General features: G+C 36.2%; 2 protein-coding genes across 2 annotated transcripts; one reads left to right on the top strand and one right to left on the bottom strand.

Annotated features, from left to right (window-relative positions):
• Positions 1 to 1,873: 1,873 nt before the first annotated feature.
• On the top strand, positions 1,874 to 12,633 carry LOC120171081 (sister chromatid cohesion 1 protein 4-like). Its single transcript, XM_039178882.1, has 15 exons — positions 1,874 to 2,597; positions 3,495 to 3,756; positions 3,899 to 3,996; positions 4,093 to 4,139; positions 5,718 to 5,767; positions 6,011 to 6,092; positions 6,221 to 7,106; positions 7,232 to 7,588; positions 7,701 to 7,839; positions 8,305 to 8,441; positions 9,078 to 10,069; positions 10,893 to 10,926; positions 11,488 to 11,596; positions 11,753 to 11,882; positions 12,283 to 12,633. The coding sequence occupies exons 1-15, from the start codon at positions 2,474 to 2,476 to the stop codon at positions 12,379 to 12,381; spliced, it is 3,546 nt and encodes a 1,181-aa protein (XP_039034813.1). The 5' UTR covers positions 1,874 to 2,473; the 3' UTR covers positions 12,382 to 12,633.
• A 2,556-nt stretch (positions 12,634 to 15,189) lies between these two features.
• Positions 15,190 to 20,196, bottom strand: LOC120171082 (chromatin assembly factor 1 subunit FAS1-like). Its single transcript, XM_039178883.1, has 12 exons — positions 19,618 to 20,196; positions 19,436 to 19,535; positions 18,835 to 18,982; positions 18,651 to 18,759; positions 18,105 to 18,463; positions 17,693 to 18,010; positions 17,427 to 17,508; positions 17,223 to 17,360; positions 16,707 to 17,108; positions 16,439 to 16,576; positions 15,609 to 15,654; positions 15,190 to 15,528 (listed from the first exon to the last, which is right to left on the bottom strand). The coding sequence occupies exons 1-12, from the start codon at positions 20,101 to 20,103 to the stop codon at positions 15,374 to 15,376; spliced, it is 2,481 nt and encodes an 826-aa protein (XP_039034814.1). The 5' UTR covers positions 20,104 to 20,196; the 3' UTR covers positions 15,190 to 15,373.
• Positions 20,197 to 21,336: the final 1,140 nt, after the last annotated feature.

Here is a 21,336-nt window from a genome sequence, read left to right as displayed (position 1 = left end):
TTACATGATTTCAGCATGAACTCAACCATCACCCTCTCACCAAGATCCTAGGTATTCACCATGTGACTAATGTGTTCTTCCATTGACTGAGCTATAGTGTACTCTCTATTAGACAAATCATCAATAAGAGCAGCAACAGACTTATCCACAATGTCTGTCATAGTACACTTCTTAATTTCAGCCACAAATTCCCTCACATTCTCAGTCTTGGGATGGGAAGGCTTAATATTAGGTGCTATGCTAAGCTTAAGAAAGCTCATCATAAGCCTATTCAACCTCTCCCAGTTGTCCCACAGTTTCTTGTTTGCCTCTGTATTAGTATCGATTGATTTAGTGAGCTCATCCATAACTAGAGCTAAATCGAGTCCCAAAAGGCCAACATTTAGCTTGACATATTAGATCCAATCATCATAGTTCTGCCCATTAAACTTGATACCATTGACAATCATATTTGACATAGTAAAGACCACTGCAAACATTTACATCTTACATATTAATTGCTTTGAATTTAAACCACAATTCCAACTATAATATATAACAAAACATTGCATTTAAATTCACCTTTGGGCTAAATCTAAACATAACCAACAATCATCAAACATGCATCATTCTTATAACATATATAAGGTCAATCATTGAGTCATACAAGTCATTTTTGGATGTAACTTATATATTAATTAAACAAAGTTCATAACCTACTTCAATTGTTATTAATCATGAGTAAGTTCTACTTTTGGGAAATCGTATAACTACATGTTAATAACTATAAATGTTTATTATTCTTAAATGTCATTTATGATGCTACATCAAATAAACATATATAAACATAATATAAATCATTTAATGAATTTCGAGTGGGCTACTTTGGTGACTAACCCAATCACTAAAATATTAATGATTTAAATTATGATCCAAAATTGTTTAATGTGATCATACACTTGCCACGACAACTTCACTTGCCACGGTAACATCATTAACTCTACTTGCCTCGACAACTTCACTTGTCACGACAACATCATCTCTACTTGCCACGACAACGTCATCTCTACTTGCCACGACAACATCATTCACCATCAAACTGGGATCATATCATTGTTCCTTATCAATTCACAATAAATCTAACATTAATATCATAATCAATTATCAGTTTGCAACTTCAATTAATCTTCAATAAGAAAATACTAAAATTTCTAATGAAACCTTTATAAGAAAAAATACTCAAATTTCTTATGAAATCTAAATTGGTGATTTAATTCTTATTAAACCTATCTTTGAGGCCAAATGTTAAAATCAATTAATCTTGTATACGGAAGCAATTAACACATAAGGATCTTAATAGGGTAATTAAATCACCAAAATCAAGCTCATGACATAATTATTAAGAATTACAGTAAAAGAAATGAAAAACTTACTTGATGATTCTATTATGATATTTGAATATCCCAAAAGCAAGAAATAATAAATGTTATCAAATTCTAATATTATATAATCTTCAATTTATCTTGTGATGATATCAAAACTTGTTTGATTATTGATTAAAGAATCAGAACTCCAAAACAGGGAGTGTTATTGTTTTCTTTGTTTTTATTTTTTTTAAGAGAGAAAATGAGAACATTGAAAAAAAACTATATGGTACATGAAATTTTAAAAAACTGATTTCATTATATTTTTTAAATAACAAAATAATCGAAAGACTAAAATAACGAGAACACCCATTTACTTTTTAATTACACATAACTTCGCTCAAAAGCCTGAAACGAAATAATTTATACAAAATAATTACCTCCTTACTACTATATTAATTTGTACAACAACAATTATCAATTAATTATATGAATTAATATTAGAAATAAAAATTTCCAACATATCTCACACACGGCACGACTCGATTCAAACATCTTTCTCCTTTGAGTTTATGTAATGCCTGTCCGATCTGGCTTGCTACTCTAACTCGTTCTCTCTCCAATTCCTCCCTCGACTCAATTATTCAGCCGAGGTTTCCCCCTAAACGCAGCCATTCCGTCGAAGCCTAGGGTTTAGATAACGAAGTTCAGTTGGAATTTCTCTATCGGATTCTTGAAGTTTGGTATTTTGAAGTTCTACCAAGTGGCCGCTCTATGAATTAAACTGGAATGGTATCGCTTTCCTGGATTACGGAGTTTTGGGAGGGTTTCAAAGGTTGTCTGGTGGATGGGGACTAATTAGGGTTTCTTTGTTTTTTATTCATTATTTGGGATGTGTTCAACTTAATCTGTTTATTTCCATAGCTGAAGCGGATAATTTTAAGGGATCTGTCAGAGAATTATAAATTTAGGGTTCTCTTGTGAGCTCTGCTAGATTGTTGAATTTTGTAGTGAAAATTTGAAATTGTTATTTTTAATAGGATAAGAATTTGTAGGCTATAAAAACAGTGTATTGTTATATTTAGAAGTCAGGAAGTTGTATGAAAAAATAGGATTATAGTGGGAGAGAAATGTTTTATTCACAGTTTATATTGGCGAAGAAAGGCCCCTTGGGGACAATATGGATAGCAGCACACCTGGAGAGGAAGCTGCGAAAGAATCAGGTGGCTGATACCGATATTGGTGACTCTGTTGGTTAGTACTTTTTAGTTCCCTTTTACTCGTTAGCTTGATATCTTTGAATCTAAATTACAAATATATCTATCTCGGTTTACTTGTATTAATTTATTCATTTCCCCTTAATGATGCAATATCTAAATCTTCTTATGGCTAATTCGCTCTAGAATGTTTTGGACATAGTTTTATGTGTTGAGTACTTCCAAGTTCCAGCAGCTTCATGAAATTAGAAAAGTTTCAGCTCTTATATTACTAAATTCTAAAAGTGGTATTTTAGATTTGAAAATCATAGATTCCTGATTAGTTCGAAAATCAGCATGCTTGGTAGCATGGTCATACTATTAAATCTGGCAGTCAATTTAGTAAAACATGCACACTCCAGAAAATTATGGGGCAGTATGCATATATTTTGTTCCTCGATTCTTGAAACAGAAAATCTGATTCCTTAGTTCCATTTGAAATTTTATTATGGGATAATTTTTAGAAGCTCATAGCATCCTTTTTCTCCCATTCCTAGTGATGCATGAACTAATCTTCTTTAAGTCCTTTATGCTTCTTCTCCTTTCTGGCATATATGGAGGGTTCCTGGAATTTCTATTGGTTTCTTTGGAAACCTGTGGTCATGTAGGAGTAATTTTCCTCTGGAACATGGTAACTACATATTCTTAAAATGTGGTTTACTTGGTTACTTAGTGGAGCAAATTTTCTTTGAGCGTGTTCAGCCCATTCTTTGATTTTGTTACTCATGCATATCTCTGCAGTTATAAAATTAGATAAAGGATATGGTTGTTATTTTTCACATTCTATTATCTATTTTCTTTCATGTTCATGAGCAACCTTGTGGCAGAGGATAAGTTGCCTAGGCTCTTCTAACTTTTTGGATTGCCTTTTGTTGTTTATATGGCCTTTGAACAGACTCTATTCTGTTTCCTGATGTACCAATTGCACTGCGATTGTCCAGTCATCTTCTACTTGGAGTAGTGAGGATATATTCTCGAAAGGTGAATTACCTTTTTGATGATTGCAGCGAAGCCTTGCTTAAGATAAAGCAGGCATTTCGCTCCACTGCAGTTGACTTACCACCGGAAGAATCGACTGCGCCCTACCATTCAATCACTTTGCCCGAGACTTTTGATCTTGACGACTTTGAGCTGCCCGACAATGAGATTTTTCAGGGGTTAGTTCCTGATATTTTTACCTTTTAGATTGCCTTTCTTGTTGTATGTGTTGCTTTGGTACTATGAGATACACATTGAATATTTTCATAAATTACTGTGGAAGCACCACCATATGTTGATTAAACATAATTTTCTTGACAGTAACTACGTTGACCATCACATTAGCTCAAGAGAGCAGATTACACTTCAAGATACCATGGGTGACATGGTTTACTCTACATCACAATTTGGATTGGATGGTTTGTGCATGCTTTAACTGTGGCAATGCTAGTTTTAGCTACATCTGCTTAGCAAAATTTATTAAATCTAAAATTCTGCATTTTAAATACTTACAGAGCGGTTTGGTGATGGTGACACTTCTCAGATTGGTCTTCTTGATGAGGTAATGTTGTCATCGATATTTGGTTATTGCTTTGGAATTGGTTTCTAATCAGCAGGAGGCTTAGTGATGTAGGACCTGGAAATTAGAAAAGGTGATTATATAGCAAGAAAGATTTTCTTATTTAAGGGCCTACATAAATGTGAAAATATGATTTGTTTTGAATATTTTGATGGTTGATTTAGGATAGGAGGATTTAAGCTTAAAGTGTGACAAAAATTACCAAATTGATTTGGACGTTGTTAGCATCTGTGAATTGTACCAATGAATGGTGTTCAGGTTTAGAGTTGAAATACGATGTTAAGATAGTTAGGGTTGGATTGATGGTTTAGGAATAAGAAGATGATGAAGATCTAGTCTGTGCAGCAATATTTACTACGCTTGTGTACTGGTTGCTTGTTTCCTTATACAACCAAACAGACTCATAATAGCTATTGAATTTTTCATAAACTCCCCTCCATTTAATAGAAGAAATCATATTCGTATTTCAGTATTTCTTCTGTTCTTTGGAGGAGGCGAGATCCAAGGTAGGAACTATTAAAAATTGCTCTTGGACGTATAATAAGCTAATGACATGATCCTACAGCTTAAAATAAAGAACTTCAGACCCAAAATCAGCAAAGATGAAAATTTTGAATAGTGTTGACAAACCCTAACTGTAACTGGCTATCACTATAAAAAAAGATTATCACTCTATACACCGAAGTTGGAGTTAATTCACCACAAGTGAGTTTAGAATGTCGTGACATGTCCATTTAATGATTTTCTTAAATATACCATAATCGAATATGTTACAATCCTCTAACCTTGCTTGTGAGGTTTACAAACTTCACCACTAGTTTATAGGTGACTTAAGACTACCAATTGTACATTAATTAATATTTTACTTTTCCCCCTTAATATAAATGCAATTTTTTTCATGATTTAGTGTCTATTGTTTAATACCTTGTCAATTTTTCCACATTTTTAGCTAATTTACTTGGGCTTTTGATGGTAGACTTTGATGGTCTTAATATCGGACAAAAGAAAGGTTCATACGTGTTTAAACTTTAAAGCTTTTTGGCCAAGACAGAAATACTGTCCAACGTAGCAAAGATTTAGGGGTCATACCTAAAAAAACAAGATGAAAAATAAAACAAACAAATTAGGAGGAAATGCTTCTATTTGAATTAACAGTGGTGGGAAACAGCTGTCAGCTGATGCAATAATATCATCAGAGCATTGGCATTAATGTATATTCTTACTTTAAGTGGAACTGCATCAAGCCTTTTAGGGATGGGTTTGTGGGCATGAAGTGGGTCATTCGCTGAAGCTATTTCATAGGTGGTTTGAACATTAAAACCCTGATCACTTGGTCCTTAAAGTTGAAAAATTCTTCCTGGCATTTTCTGGTCTATAGAACCTTTGGATTGTTGAATGAATGGTTTCATAGGCCCTTCAAAGTTTGATATCTTTGGGTTTGTGGTATTAAACTTGTCTTCTTGATGAGATGACTGACCATTTTTCACTTCTTATTTGTGCTCTTTTCCTATCATGTCAATCACCTTCTGAAATTCCTTGTCTTGGATTAATCTTGAGCAGGAGCTCGTCCTAGATCAGGTTGTGTTGCCGGGATCTGTAGAAGTTTCAGAGTAAGCGTTATCTATGTGTGTGTGTGTGTGTATATATATCCTATCATCATGTTTATGAAATGTTCATACTCCTATATTTCCCCTTTAATCTTTTTTGAATAGTGTAGTCGTTTGACTCCCTCATGGGTAGGTTGCTAAACACTGCCAGTTGTTGAGTCATTATTAATTTCACTAGGTAATTTATGCAACCATTAGGATAATATTGAATTTTCTGGCTCACCTTACTTGTTTCTCTCATTTCAGGTATGATCAAGGGTCAGATGTACCACAAAAACAAGACCCAAGTGATTTAGAAGCTGTGCCAATGGATTGCAGTGGGGATCAGGTTTTTTTTAGTTCAATTCAACAGACATCTCATTTTCCTTTTAATTTGATTTTATGATGTAGAAAATTATATATTCTAGTGATTTTTGGACATCTTGGCTTTAACTAATGTGTTCTGCTTGCGGTTAGGTTGAAGGTCTAGCTGCAAATTCTGGATTTGTGGATAACGATGAGGATGTGGGTACTCCTGGATTAGAGGAAGTGCCTTCCTTGTCTGGCGTTCACAAGGCATTGGCTGATCACGTGGAATCAGAAAATCACAATCTAACAGAAAATTGGTATGTTGAAAATGCTTCTAATAAATCAAAATTTCTCCATGGGGATAATGGTCCAGTGGATCAGTCTTTGCACAATGCTATAAATTGTGATGCTATAGTTCATGTGCCTCTTGAAAATGGTTGCCACATTAGTGACATGGAGAAAGAGCAAACTAAACAACAAGGAAATTCTGTCCATGATGCCTTGTCTGTGGAGTGCACATCTGTTGTTGGTACTATCAGAGGATCTGATGGTTTAGATAAGGTGGAAGATATGGATAATGGTGCTATGCACTCTATGGATAGAACTGATGGGGAATGTGCAGAATCTCCTAACTGCTCCAACGTCACCTTTGATTTGGAGGACCATTCTCGAAGGACATGTTCAAGTAGCATTTATGTGCGTGCATCAGATGGTTGTTTGGAGAATGGTCAAGCCTCACTCAAATCTGAAATTGGCAATTGTGCTCAAACCACTGACAATTTAGAAGAGCCATGCTCAGCTGCCAAAGCAATAGCTTCAGATCCTTCCTGTCCGTTGGAGTCGCCCAGTAGACCAACAGTTGTTGATGGTGAAGCTCAAGCTTGTCAGGAAAGAAATGATTCTGAAAATTTAAAAAACCCCATTGTTGACAAAGACCTCTCGTCTCTTCATGTTCTTGGAAGTGATAGTTTGGCTGCTGCAGAGCAAAACTTGGTCGATTTGTCCGGAAGGGAGGAGGAAGTTCGTGCACCTGGAGCTTCCATTGAGGTGCAAGGTTTGTTTTACTAGTTTTGTGAAAGTAGTATTGTGTAGATTTTTCCCCAATTTTACATATGTTGCCATATTTTCTTAGGATGCTTTCATGTTATATTGTTCCTGATTGACTACCATTTTTTTCAGTTGAAGCCTGCCAAACTCAGATGTCAGAACCTGCTCTATGTGATGATCAGTTGGAAAATTCAAATAATTGCGCTAAATATGATTTGCCTGCACCTGAAAAGTTACTCTCTGCACCAGAAGGACCTCTCAATAAACCAAGTGATCTGCTGGGCAACTCTACCCCAGACAAAGAAGTACTAGCAGAGAATGATGAAATTGATGCTGGAACCAAACTCATTTCAGGAAAAAAACGAAGTTTAACTGAAAGTACATTAACTATAGAGAGTATAAACTCAGTTGAATCATTTGGAAGGCCTGGATCAAGGAGAACTGCAGATTCAGTTCCTGATGATGATGACTTGTTGTCTTCTATTCTAGGTAACAGCATTTTTATTTCTAAATTTTCTATTGCTTGCCTTCTAAGAATTGACTAGAATAGCTTGGATTGTTCTTTATAATGTGCTGTCATGAATGATATAACTTTTTGCAGTTGGAAGATCTTCCGTTTTCAAGATGAAACCGACTCCTCGTCTTGAAGTTGCATCAATGAAACGTGCACGATCTGCACCAAGATCACGTGTCACCAAGAGAAAAGTTCTTATGGACGATACTATGGTCTTACATGGCGAGTAAGTTTCAATGTGTTTCTAGTGCTCCTTACACTTTTTGAGATCTTACTAACTTATGTTTATCACTGGTTCTTTTCTCTAATTTATTTGAAGTTTGATAATTATCACCGTTATTCTTCTTGCATGGTCAATATTAAATTTTATCTTATTTGAGCCCTCTACCGTCTATGAGTTAATGAATCAACTTTTGTTTACGGAATTCATGCACTTGGAAATTTCTGTGCTTTCATGTTTATATCTTTCAACTTGTATTCCTTTGAATTATCTTTTTGTTTTCTTCTGTAGTCAACAAGTTTTACAGTAGTGGCTTTTGTTGACGGTATTAAACTCTTTATTACTTGCTGAGCATAGAAAATGGCAATATATTTGCAGTATGACATGCATTTTTTATTTTTTAAATTATGCATTTTGAATTCTGGTTCATGTACTTAAGTACTGATTTGGCTTTCCCCCCCCCCTATCAAGTACAATACGGCAGCAGTTGGTAAATACTGAAGATATACGCCGCATACGCAAGAAAGCACCTTGCACTCGCCCTGAAATTTCATTGATTCAGAGAAAATTCTTGGAAGATGAAATCTTTAGTGAACCTATATTTACTGGTGAGAGCAAGTGCTTATAACTTATAATTCATTGTATCTTGTGTTTTTGTTGCGTTGATTAGGAAGAATTTCAACTTGTCAGTTAATACAATGGGCCTGAAAATCCATTATATGCTTTGGGGTTTGTAAAATACAAGTAGGAAAAGAGGGAGAATGATGTCATGTGATGCGTAAACCACATCTACTACTACTCCAAGAGGAGGAAAATGTATGGATACAACTCAAAATATATCTCCTTAAGGCCCTGATCAAAGTGGATTTCTTTCATTGAGGAAAGTTATAGTTATTCTTAATGTTTATCTAATCTTGGGCATTCTCAGGCCTTAGTGAGGACAGGATCCTATTTCTACATATGTTTTTCCTATAAGCTTGTATGTTGTTGCCTCATTTCTGTGGACATAATAAAAATTTTATAAATGTGGAGTTCTGTTTTGTGGTACTGATGTCAAATGTATGAATGATCACTCAAGTTCTAGAATGGTATGGATGACCAGATTTATCTGTGATCCATCCCAATATTTGTGCACACGTCTTGATTCTTGAAATCATTCTTCCTCTGCTAGTGAAGAACTTTCTAACATAGTGATTGTAACTTTAGTACTTTATACGTTTACTAATTCATGGTGTACCTTTCAGGTATCTCGGGTGACTTGGCATCTTTGCACAGTGAGTCCTATGATCTAAGCAGTATTAGGATTTCTGAAGGCGAGGAAAACCATGCATCATCTGAAGTAGCTAAGAACCCAGAGTGTTCAGTTAAACCTAATATTGCTGAAGGTGGAACTGAAGGGAGTTCTGTGCTTGTGATTCTTGGAAATGACAAGCAAGCACGATCTTCTGGCACTCTAAATGCTCAGCAGGATAGCTATGCTGTTGATGATGTACCTCAACTTCTGCAACATGAACCTTTTGGTGGGATCACCAAAATGGAAATTGACAGAGTTAATATTGAAGTTGCTAATGCAGCAAATCATTCTGTTCTGACTGAGTTACGGGTATCATCCCTTACTGATCTTGTTACTGGAGATGCCGGTAACATCATAGCTGGGGAGGTAACCAACACCATGGATGGTTCCATCTTAAACAATGTGACATGCCTTCTACCTGATCAAAAGATGGGCACTCAGCCTGGAGAGGATGCTTCTGAATCGGATATGAGAAATGACAAAGTATCTCATCCTACTGAAGTTTTAGAACATGATGTTGAAGGTATCTTTGCAACTGAAACTGGGTCAAAGGCTACTGATGAGTTATTGTTAGAAGAAAGTACAACCAATACTTCAGTTGAGGTTAGTATGACAGACTACCCTTCACCTGTTGGGAATGGAACTGATTTTCGTGCAACTATAGAAACTGGTGAGTCTGTGAATGTCGCTCAAAATGCATACGAAACTGGACGTGGTAAGGCTGGTGTAGCAGATGAGATTCAAGTTGAGGATGCAGTCTTGTATCATGATGACAAAGGCACTATCTGTAAGGATAGCAAAGAATGTAAACTGGATTCTACGTATTCAGAAAAGGTCCATACGGCTCTGAAAAATACTTCATTACTTGATGGAGAAACTCCAATCTTTCAGGAAGTTGATGCAGTCAATGAGGAAATGATCTCTCTTGCAGATAATCGAGCTGTAAGTTATTTAACACATGTAAAACTTTCTATCGATCTAAAAATATTAAAATGCTGAGTTTTTTCTAGAGATGGCAACGGGTCGGGTTTTTAGTCAACCCGACCTGAAAATATGCACCCTCGACTAGAACCCGACCCGACCTGAAAATTTTATACCGTCCACCCGACTCTGACTTGACCTGAATTTTTAGAGTATAAATCCGACCCGACTCGATATAAAATAAGGACTTAATTAAAAAAATAATAAAAAATTAAAGGAAATCAAATTATTATCCTCGGGTCGGAGTTTTTTCACCCTCCACGTGACCCGACCTGATTTAACCCTTAAAAATACGACCCGACCCAACCTGAACCTGATTTTTTTATAAAAAAATCCAACCTATCAGATCGGGTCGGGTCGGAACTTGTCGGATTCAGGTTAAATTGCCATCTTTAGTTTTTTCGTACTTGGTGGTGATATATATTCTTGTATGGATTTAATTAACGCTCTACCATTATAGCAGAAAACCTACAGTAATTGAGATAGTGTATATACATGCATTATGCATCAATATGGTTTTTTTTTTCCTCAAGTAAAAACTTATTTTTTTGAAATATATTTTATTAACTGTTGACTATAACTTTGTTATGTTCTAGCGAGCATGGTGGACATTTGAGTGTTCTCATAACTTTTTCATTTCTCAACTTTATATTCATGTCTTGATGATGTGCTTTCCTCGCATTAATTATTATGTTCCCATGAAAACTATTTCTGCTTTGGCCTTTCGTATTTTATTTTAGGCATTAAGAATCTCTAAATGACTATTTGGCCCTGTGTGTTGCAGGAACGTGAGGATGTTGCAGTTGTAAATGATACAGGTTTGATCTTATTTCTTTCTATTTTGCTTCTACTTTGGGTCTTTGACTGTTTAGTTTGAAAATTATAATTATTTATTTATTTGGACATGACTTAAGAGCTTTTGACTGAATGTGTTATACTTTAGATGTAAAATTTTCTTTTAATCTGTGAACTCTTTTTTTTTTTGATAGGAATTGTAGGCCTCATTAAAAACCCCCTTCTTGAATAAGGAACTTATAATGAGTTCCTTCATCAGAGGAAGGAGGAAAAGAGTGCCTTAAACTTCAATAATGAAAATACCTAAGATTACAACAAGAAGATAAGCCCCTTACAACAATTTGAAAAACCCAAAATAAAATACCCCTAAGATACACTGGAATTAGCCAATGGCAGATTTAGCCAACCCATCAGCCTCGATATTGGCTGCCCTAGCAACCCATCTAATAACACCCTCAACTTATATATTGAAAATGTTAATATATATTGAAAATCTGTCTTTTGTATACTTCAATTTATACCTTAATCAACCTTGATACTGCTATTGGGTTGCTAAGTATTTATTTTCTTATCTTTCCTTCCAGAATTTCTGAATGTAGATGATAATGAGCTAGGTGATGATGATGAAGATGACATGCCATGTGGTGATGAAGGTCGTCTTCTTGAAAATAGTGGATGGTCTTCTCGTACCAGGTTTGTAAGCTCCATGTAGTCAATTGTTTTACAGTTTACTTTTTCCCTTTAGTTTCAACGTGAATTTGGAATTACTTATCGAATTATTTCTTGTAGTTGAATAACTGGAATGAGGCTAGCTCACATCTTGATGTTTGGTCATACCTTTTCTTTCAGGGCTGTTGCCAAGTATCTCCAGAAATTATTTGAGGATGAAGCTGTAAATGGACAAAAAGTAGTTTCTATGGACGGTCTATTGGGTCGTAAAACAAGAAAAGAAGCATCGAGAATGTTTTTTGAAACACTGGTATGTCCACTAAACTTAACTATAAAGTAACTTTTAAAACGCACAACACCCATCTATTCGTTAATCAAGGGTAGCATACTAAACCTTGCATGTAAATTAAAGTAAAAAAACCTTCATTTTATCTCTGTTTTTCGTTTATGACGAGCATTACTTGATTTCGGAAAATAAGAAGACATGGGCATGTAAGGAAATCGTATCATTGTAAGCCTGACCTTCCCTGTATACGAGTACATAACTTTTGCACTAGTACTAATACATGATGGATAATAAGATTGAATCTTAAAAAGAGTTGGAAGTAGGAAAGCAAGAATGATGCTGTCCTAGTTAGTTTGATGCTATGGCGTGGAAGAATGTGAACTTATCCTCTTTGTTTCTCGATGTTTGGTTCGGCAACCTGCAGGTTCTTAAAACAAGAGATTACATCCATGTGGAACAGGTGAAACCCTTTGACAATATCTGTATAAAGCCTCGAGCAAAGCTCATGAAATCGAGTTTCTGATAGGAAGGTTGTTTCAGGGAAAAGTGATTTATTGTAGTCTCTGATGCTCAGGCTCAGTCCACGTGGTTAGTTATTTTGTTCAGAATGTTTCTGATACTTAGTTGTTTAGGTCATGGAATAGGTTAGCTTAACTGTGGGGAGGGGATAGCACGTCCTAATGTTGAGTGTATGAAGGTGGATGATAATTTGTATGTATATATAATGTGTAAAATTATATCTCAGTTTTCTGTTGAAGATGCTAGTTTCTTTGTTTTGACTTTGCCCATTTCCTTGACATTCTTATCATTTGTAGTGTTAAATAAAAGGTTTTTTTTTTACCGTTTTTGAGTCTGAATTATGAACATTCATCGTTTGAGTTGAGCCGATTAAGTTACCAATTATGTTGTAAACTCATGAACACGAGTGCCTTGAATTCTGAAATATGCAAGTTTTTTATTATTACTTTGAAGGACATTGTAATTGGATTTGAGTGTAATTGAGTATATTGTAATTGGATTTTAAGTTAAATTTAGGTATAATTGGTGTAATTATGTAGTAATGTGGTTAGATGATCGTCGTAATTTGTAGATTTTATTGAATTAAGCGTAATAAAAACTACACTAATTAACTGTTAGGGATGTAATTATGTACTAGGAAAGGGAAAGAGAATTGATTTAAATTTTTTCATGAATATTATTATCATTATTGAGGGGACAGAATACGAGTGAGATGACCATGGATGGATATTGATATTTACAAGACCTATCAAATTATGTATGCTAAATGGACAAAGAAAGTAAATCCTGAGCGCCGTCCTCGGGGCAGTGGATTAATCTTTCAAAATCTGTTATTTATTTTAGTCCCAACACGATAGCCAACCATCGTGCTTAAATGATGAAGATTTTTGGTATTAAAGCAGTTGATTCTCTTGGTCATTACCTTAGTCTTCCGCTTTAAATTGAGAAAAATAAAACGAAGACTTTTGGTTATCTACGTGATAAGGTTTTGACTAGGGTTATTGGTTGGACTAAACGACTTTTATCCTACGAAGGTCGAGAGGTGTTTCTTAAAGCTATCACTCAAGCATTACCTCAATATGTTATGTATCTGTTGCCAGAGCATCTTCTCAACGAAATTAACGGAATCATGCGTCGATTCTGATGGACATGGAAAATATCTGAACGAGGTTAGCCTCTCCTTGCATGAGATGCTATCTGCAAGCCTAAGCGGGTGGGTGGGTTAGGGTTCCGCGACCTCCAATCTTTTAATTTAGCAATGTTAGGTAAACAAATTTGGAGGCTTATTAAGGTACCAGATTCATTGTTAGCTTGAGCGTTACGTGCATTACAGGCCCTATCGAATGCTTTCTTCTGGCGCATTACTTGTAACAATGATACCCGTGCGTTCAGGGATAGATGAGGTGGTATTAGGGTAACTATGCTTACAGGTACCTACGATAGCGACTTCGCAAGGGAGGCACGATGTGGAGACTTCATGATGCATGATCACCCTTTCTGGGATAAAGCGAAGGTCATGGCTTTTTTCCATCCTCAAGATGTGGATACTGTGCTTCATATGCTGATAGCTCCGTGTTTCCATGATAGCATTGTATGGAGCAATCATGATTCCGACAATTATTCGCTCAGGGTATTGGTGGCTCCAAACTCGTACCCATTCTTCTTAAGCTGTGTCCACGCTATGGAAAACCATGGCCAGGTTGAAGATACTCCCTAAAGCATGCATTGTTGCATGCCGTTTAGCGCATAGAGCCTTGCTCATGGGTTCTAGGGTCCGGGAGGCGGGCATTGGCGATGAACTATGTCCTTGTTGCTGACTTGACGTGGAAACAACTTTACATGCGGTACGAGACTGCAGTTTTGCGAAGGAAGTGTTGCAGCTTGCTGCTGTACCAGGTACGATTATCGATTCAGTTTGTACTTTTCCTTTACTTTGGTTAGAAACGGCAGTCACTATGTTAGATCTTGAGGCATTCGCAGGTTTTCTAATGATCCTATGGAACGTGTGGAATGGATGGAATTCGGTTGTTCATGATGGGCGGGTTCAACCTGCCTGGGTACTTGTAGCTAATGCTCGGGCACTTTACCGGAATTTTCTTGCTACTCATAGTTCTGTCAACTGCCGATTACCAGACCGTCTCACGATGAGCAGTGGATTCCTCCACCTGTTGGAACAATCAAAATAAATGCGGATGGAGCATTCGACCCAATCTCTCGTACGGTGGCGGTGGGGGTCATTGTGCGTGATGCGCGTAGAGCTGTTCTTAGAGGTCTAGCTCTTCCTTCTGCTGGTTGCTTCGACTCCGGGCTTGCAGAACTTCGTGGACTCGCTACAGCAGTTACCATTGCTCATGATGGATGACCGTGTTTGAGCTTAATTCTACCGTGGTCGTAAACAAAATTCATAGCTAATCTGTTGACGGTCTCCTTCAGGGATTCATATGCAGTCTATTTATCATAACCGTGTTAATTTCACCCAATGTAATATTGATTTTGTACGTAGAGAAGCCAATAGAGTGGCTCATGCAAGCCCTCCATTCTATGGTGTCTTTCTTCTTTGGCTCAGTTTATCCCAAGTTTATTGATCACGATGTAAAGACGGACATGTTTTAACATTGATTAATAAATCGTTGTGTATTCTTTTTCCCTTATAAGACCCAACCTTGTTAAAAGGGTTTTTTTTAACGAGGCCTCACTTTTTTTTCAAATAAAAAGAGTAAATTCTGAGCTAGCTTTTGTAAATAAAACTGTAAAGCCGAAAAAGGAAGTTTTTGCCAACAAAGTGAACACTCTACAACAGAAGAAAGAAGAGTTCAACCGCCAAAATTTATGAATTCAAAATTCCATTAAAAGTTTTCTAGAATTAAAAGCGAGTTGTAAAGGGGTGGCTGTCCTGTAACTGTAAATTACACATCCAAAACTTGGCCGTACACAAGTAACAACATCCGCCCCCTTTTTTCATTCTTAACAAAATAACTTGGCCATAGCTACTAGTTTTATGCATGGTCGAAGGCACAACCCTGTTGCTCCTGGGCAGCAGAACCTGGTTTCAGAGGTGAGGTTTCAATGGGAAGGCTCTTATCAGCAGGAGGCGGCAAGCACCTTTTTGAGAAAAATGTCGCTATACTTTTCATATGTCCACCACCCTTCTCTGTTAGTCGGGTCCGAAGATATGGTTCAGTTGAAAGAAAAATTAACAATTAAACTAGTTGAGACAAATCAGTTAAATACCTGGTGAAATCGGCATGCCAAGCTTCACTAAGATTTCTTTCTTCACCTGCAAAGGAAACATCGTTCCATGTAAGTAGAAAAACTTGCCTCCAACTCAAGAGGGGAGCTGACATTGCCATCAAAGACCATTTCTTTTTTTTTTGATAGAATATAGGCCTCATTAAAAACCCCCTTCATATCCTACATGTTATATAAGTAACATGAAGGACATAGGAAGGAGGAAAAGAGCGCCTCTGAATTATATTAATCTTGAACATAACATACAACCAATCCATAACCATGGTCTGCTTATAACATAAGACTTAACAACCTAAACATAAACTGCAGCACTAAAAACCAAACCCCTTTTAAAACACAATGAACACCCCAGCTTAATAACTATAACTCATAACCACAGATCATCCTATACCAGCTTTTGCCAACTCATCCGCTTCCCAGTTAGCAGCTCTCACAATATGTCTTGATATGATACCCTTTCCTTCCACATAAGTAGCTATGTGCAGTGTGATATCAGGACATATATAATGCCATAATGGTCAGCTTTGTTTGTCATTTCATGTTCAACAGGGATAATCAAAAGTAATCAGAACCTTTGCAGCTGTTGATAATGCAAGAAGAGAAATGAAATAAACTACTTAAAACCATTCTTCATAGTATCAAATCATTGATTTTATGTTTCCCTAGTCTATCACATCCTTTCTTCTTGGTATTAAAGGGGTTAATCAACTACTTAAAACCAAAGCATGGTATTATAGTATTCTCAAAAGGAGGTACAGTTCCATGTTCATCCATATCAATATCAAAATAAGTAAATTAATAGAGTCGCAAACCTGCCAACGATTATCAGAGAAATTGGAAATTTCTCGCACTTTATCTCTTAACTGAGACTTTGGTACTTCAGGAAACTTCTCTTGCAAAGACTCTAACAACCTTCTGATACCATGGGAGCATGACTGGATTGTAGATACCTAAAACCAGCAAGATCATCACAACAGTTTAGTAAGCTCCATCATAAGATCACCTCACAGCTGCTATCATTCCCAAATATGATTAGCAATGGACAGTTTACATTAAACGCTGGTTAGAATTGCAACTTACAATAAGAGGCAAATCTGAATTCAGAATTAAGGCTGGAGTTGCACCAGCCTTTCCACTTGACGTACAAGCTTCTTGATTGTCATGTTCCATGCTATCAATAGATATCTCTACGGATGGACCAAAAGGATATACCTGCATGCTCAGAGCTTGCAAGCATGTCTGCTCCAATTTAGGAGTACCATTAAGATCTTCAGCCATTAGAAGTGATGCCTTTTCATGCAATAAATTTAATATAATCAATGGTTGATTTTTCTGAAGTGCATGCTCAGTTAAATTGTTTAGATACTTTTGTTGCCGAAGCAATGCACCAAACTCCTCATTTTGCCCGTCTTGTTCGCTAATATTGGAAGTTTGGGTCTCCACAACTGGAACATCAGATTCCATCCTGTCAACTTCTACACCCTGCATATAAGCCTCTAATAAGCACTTCGATCCTGTGCTTTTTGCATTATGGTATTTCATTCTTATTTTTTTAAGCTAGTAACAAGGTAGAATATCTTCCATGTCAGTTTTTACCTCATTTTCCGATAGATATCCATCTGGTACAAAAAATCCATCTTCACTTTCATCTTCATCATCAGCTTTGGAGCATCCATCATAATTTTCCTCCTCTTCATCTTTTTCGCAATCCGAGAGGCTTTCACCAGGCTCCTCCTGTTAAATGAAAATGTTATTTACAGGTTTACATCTAATTTTCAGAGAATAACAAATTTACAATACCTCCTCCCATTCTTCATCACTATCCACATCATAGTCTAAATCTGGGTCCTTCCTCCATGGGCATCGTGGTCTCACTACATTACTGAAGATACAACAAAACCAATGTCACAAAGAACACTACCTAAATGACAATTTCACTCATATTGATATAACAATTGAGTTCTTTTATATTTAACAATGAACCTTTCAACCAGATCCTAATTTTCTTGGCTGAATATAGCTTAATTTAGAATAAATTAAAACAAGAGCAAGAAATAGGAGCCTACCTTTTCTTAGGCCAAATACCATAAAATGCAGGTCTGTTGCTTTTATCAAACTGTAACAACTGCTTCCTTACACAGCATTTCTTAACATCATGAACAGAAACATCAGCATCATTATGGCAGGATCTATCATCAGAATCCTGTTCTTCCCGGCCATCTGCAAGCCTTTCGACACTCGAGTCATCATGGGATAACTCTTTATTGACAGTCAACTTGAGTTCCTTAAACAATTCTCTCTTGGGTTTCATTCGCACCCCCCAACACTGTTTTTGATTCGAACGAAGAGAATAACCTAAGTGACGCCAAGAAGATAAGTGCAACCTGAGAAGTACAATAGTAGAAAGTTTACTTGAAATATAATATAATCCAAGCCTGTAAAATTTTACAAGTCAAAGAAAACAAAAAAAAAACCCACTTGCGAAGATCATCGGTATCAGCTTCTTCTGGAGATGAGAGAGTCATGTCCATGGAGAGGGTAATTGTTTCAGGCACATTTTCACTTTTTTTGGTGGATGGAGTATATATGGTTGGCTTAGTCATTTCCCCATTCTGACATGATGTTTTACATTTTTTGAGGAAGCGTTCCATAACTGAAACTTGTTTTTGTATTGAAAGTTTCCTTTTAAGTTCAGCCTCTTCCTTCTCACGTCGTCGTTGTTCTCTCTCAGCTTCTTCTTTCTGTTTTTGCAGCTGCTTCCTCATCTCAGCTTCCTCTCTTTCACGACGCTTTTCATCCTTTTCTGTTTCATTCTGCAATCGCTTTTTCTCCTTTTCCTGAAACAAACTACACTCGTGAAAATCCAAGTAAAAAGAATTGTAACTGCAAACATACTCAACAGAAGCACTGTCCTGGAATAATTCAGATTTACACACTACAATAGCACAGTCAATGCTAAAGATACAAAAACATTTGATAATAATCAGTTTCACACATGTACAAGCTTTGGAATTTTGCAGATACATTTTGCAAGATTTCCTTCTGGAGTTCGCGGTCAGCTTTCTTCTTCTCCTTCTCAATTTCCCTTTTAGTTCTCTCCAGTTGCTTTATTAACAATTTCTCTTTCTCAGCCCTATTACAACAGATAAAACTTTTACCGTTTAGGAAATAATTCAAACACAATCTGTAGAACTGTACAAAAACATACATCTCAGCACCAGTCTCCTGAAACATGCTACTCATTAACAAGCGAATGTCCGCCTCGCTTAATACTTTGGCTAGCTTTTCTGATGCTTTCACGAAATCACGCTTGCAGTTATTACCATTCTCCTGCTTTTGTAACAGAGATAACATGGCTGAAATGAACCACAAATGTCATTAGCTACTTGAAGAATAAAATTAAGGCATTGCAATTGAAAAGTTTCTCATTGTATTCCATGCGAGAACATTAGAGAACGAATTAAACATAATTGTAAATCAATTAAAAGAACATATCCGTTAGTTAAAAGCAAAGCACATGACAGCAGGGATGGACCAAGGGGGTGCTGGGGTACAATCTCACACCAGGAAATTTGGAATTTCCACATAATTTAGGTATTTTCTTTATATTTTCTATTGATAATCTAACTTCACACCCTCTAAAATTATATAATTTTGCACCCCAAATTTCTAATTTAAATTCATAATTTTGCACCCCTAATATAAAATCAAGCATCCGTCCGTCCATGCAAGTATGTATGGGAGATGGCCATCAGGGCAATACAAGAGAATCAAATAACAAAGAATTCGGATAAATTTCTTCTTCTTACCAGAAACAGCAGTGATCGTCTCATTAATCTTCCTTCTACAAGTACGCCGAGCTTTAATTGTGACTCTCTGAGCTTTTGGTATAAATTTAGTATCTCTTATCTATCACATATATATAAGTACGCGTGTAAATAGGTTCAATACAAAAAGAAAAACAAAAGAAAACGGAAAAGAAAAAAAATACCTCCCAACACCAAAGAGAAGAGTGAGAATCATCCTCCAAAACATCAGCATCTTCATCACCCAATCCATATTTCACTCTCTGACCTACGAATAACACGGCGCTTTTCACCGCGGCTGAACTCACATTTCCAATTCTGTCCTTGACCTTATCATGAATCGCCTCCACCAATTTCGACAGCGGCAAGTCGCTCTCCTCCATCAGAACCGCCACCACTGAAATTAAAGCACAACCGGAGTCGACCGATCTCATGTTGTACCCCATTCCGAAACCCAATTTCTGCTCCATCATCTCTCGGTAACACCTAAAAAGCCCCTCCATCTCTTGCTCCAATCCCTTGATCTGTGCCTCTTTTTGTTCGCCGCTCAGTGTCTCCGAAACCCATGACGATCTCTTTCGCTTCTGGCCCTTCTTGCGTTGATCTTGGCCGCCCCTTATGAGATCTTTCGGATCATGAACTACGTCGGTTATCGGCGCTGAAGTCGCCATTGTAAGTTTGTAACCCGAACACACCAAATCCAAATCCAGTAAAAGGAAAATGAAGCTGGGTTCTCGCTCTTCTTTTTTCCCCCTTGAAGAAAGAAATAGTGACGGCCACTGGTAAAAGAAAAGTATTATAATATTAAATGAAAAAGTTTTTCCTCATCGTTTTTCCCGCCTATGACATTTTGGCGCGTTAATGGTGAGCGGTCACATTAAAACGACGGATAACTGAACGGAGGGAGTCGAGTCAATTTTTAAAATTAGCTAACTCTTATTCTCATATGTAATGTGATAAGAGAGAGGTAGGATAGTAGGTTGTCCCTAACACCAGGTTGAGAGCAGTTTCTGTAAAAGACATCCAAATTATGAAATATTATCCGTTGGACTCGATCCTACGACCCCAAGATTAAAAATCTTGTACTCTACCAGACAGATCCCTCTAATAGTGGGATCGATTGAAATTAATCTTTTATGTTTAAATGAAATCAATTTAATTGAAGATAAATCATAATTTTATGTATGGAATTTTATAAATTTTATAATTTAAATGTAAATAAAATATATTAAATAAATCATATGAGTTTTTTTAAAACTTTATTTTATTTTTGACTAATATAAAATTAAATATTATAGGGAAATGATTAATTTAAATCAATTCGTATATTAGAGGGATTTAACAAGTAGTTTCACCTATAAAAAGTACAAATCGGTCTCCTTCTCGCTTAAACAAAATTTTCTGCCCATGCATTTTGCAAAAATGTAGGGCCCCTATTTGTTAGTTCGCGAAGACATTTTGGTAAAAATGGTGAAAATTGAAATCATAGGCAGAGAAATGGTAATGATGGTAGATTAATCTAGGAATGACAACCTGCCTGGTTTTTAAATGATTTGATTTAACTTGAAAATATTTATTATCATTCGAATTTGATTTGATTTGATTTGAAAATTTATAATTTTTACCAGATTCAATTTAACAGAAAAAATATTTTTTTTATCTAACTCTTATCTGACCTGAATTTTAGAGTATTGTTAGACTTGATCTGATAAAAATAATGATTTAATTAAAATAATAATATTTTTTAAAAAATTACATTATCATCCTCATGTCGGTTGGAGTTTTTTCACCCTCTACCCGAACTCGAACTGATCCTGCCTTTTAAAATATCCAACCCAACCCGACCTGAACCCGTTTAAAAAAAATCCAATCATACTAAGTCGGGTCGAGTAAGAACCATCGAA

Source organism: Hibiscus syriacus, unplaced genomic scaffold, assembly GCF_006381635.1.
Source record: "Hibiscus syriacus cultivar Baekdansim isolate YM2019G1 unplaced genomic scaffold, ASM638163v2 tig00111810_pilon, whole genome shotgun sequence".
Taxonomy (NCBI): domain Eukaryota; kingdom Viridiplantae; phylum Streptophyta; class Magnoliopsida; order Malvales; family Malvaceae; genus Hibiscus; species Hibiscus syriacus.
Note: the sequence above shows the minus strand (reverse complement) of the source record. Positions and strands in the feature narration are given on the sequence as shown.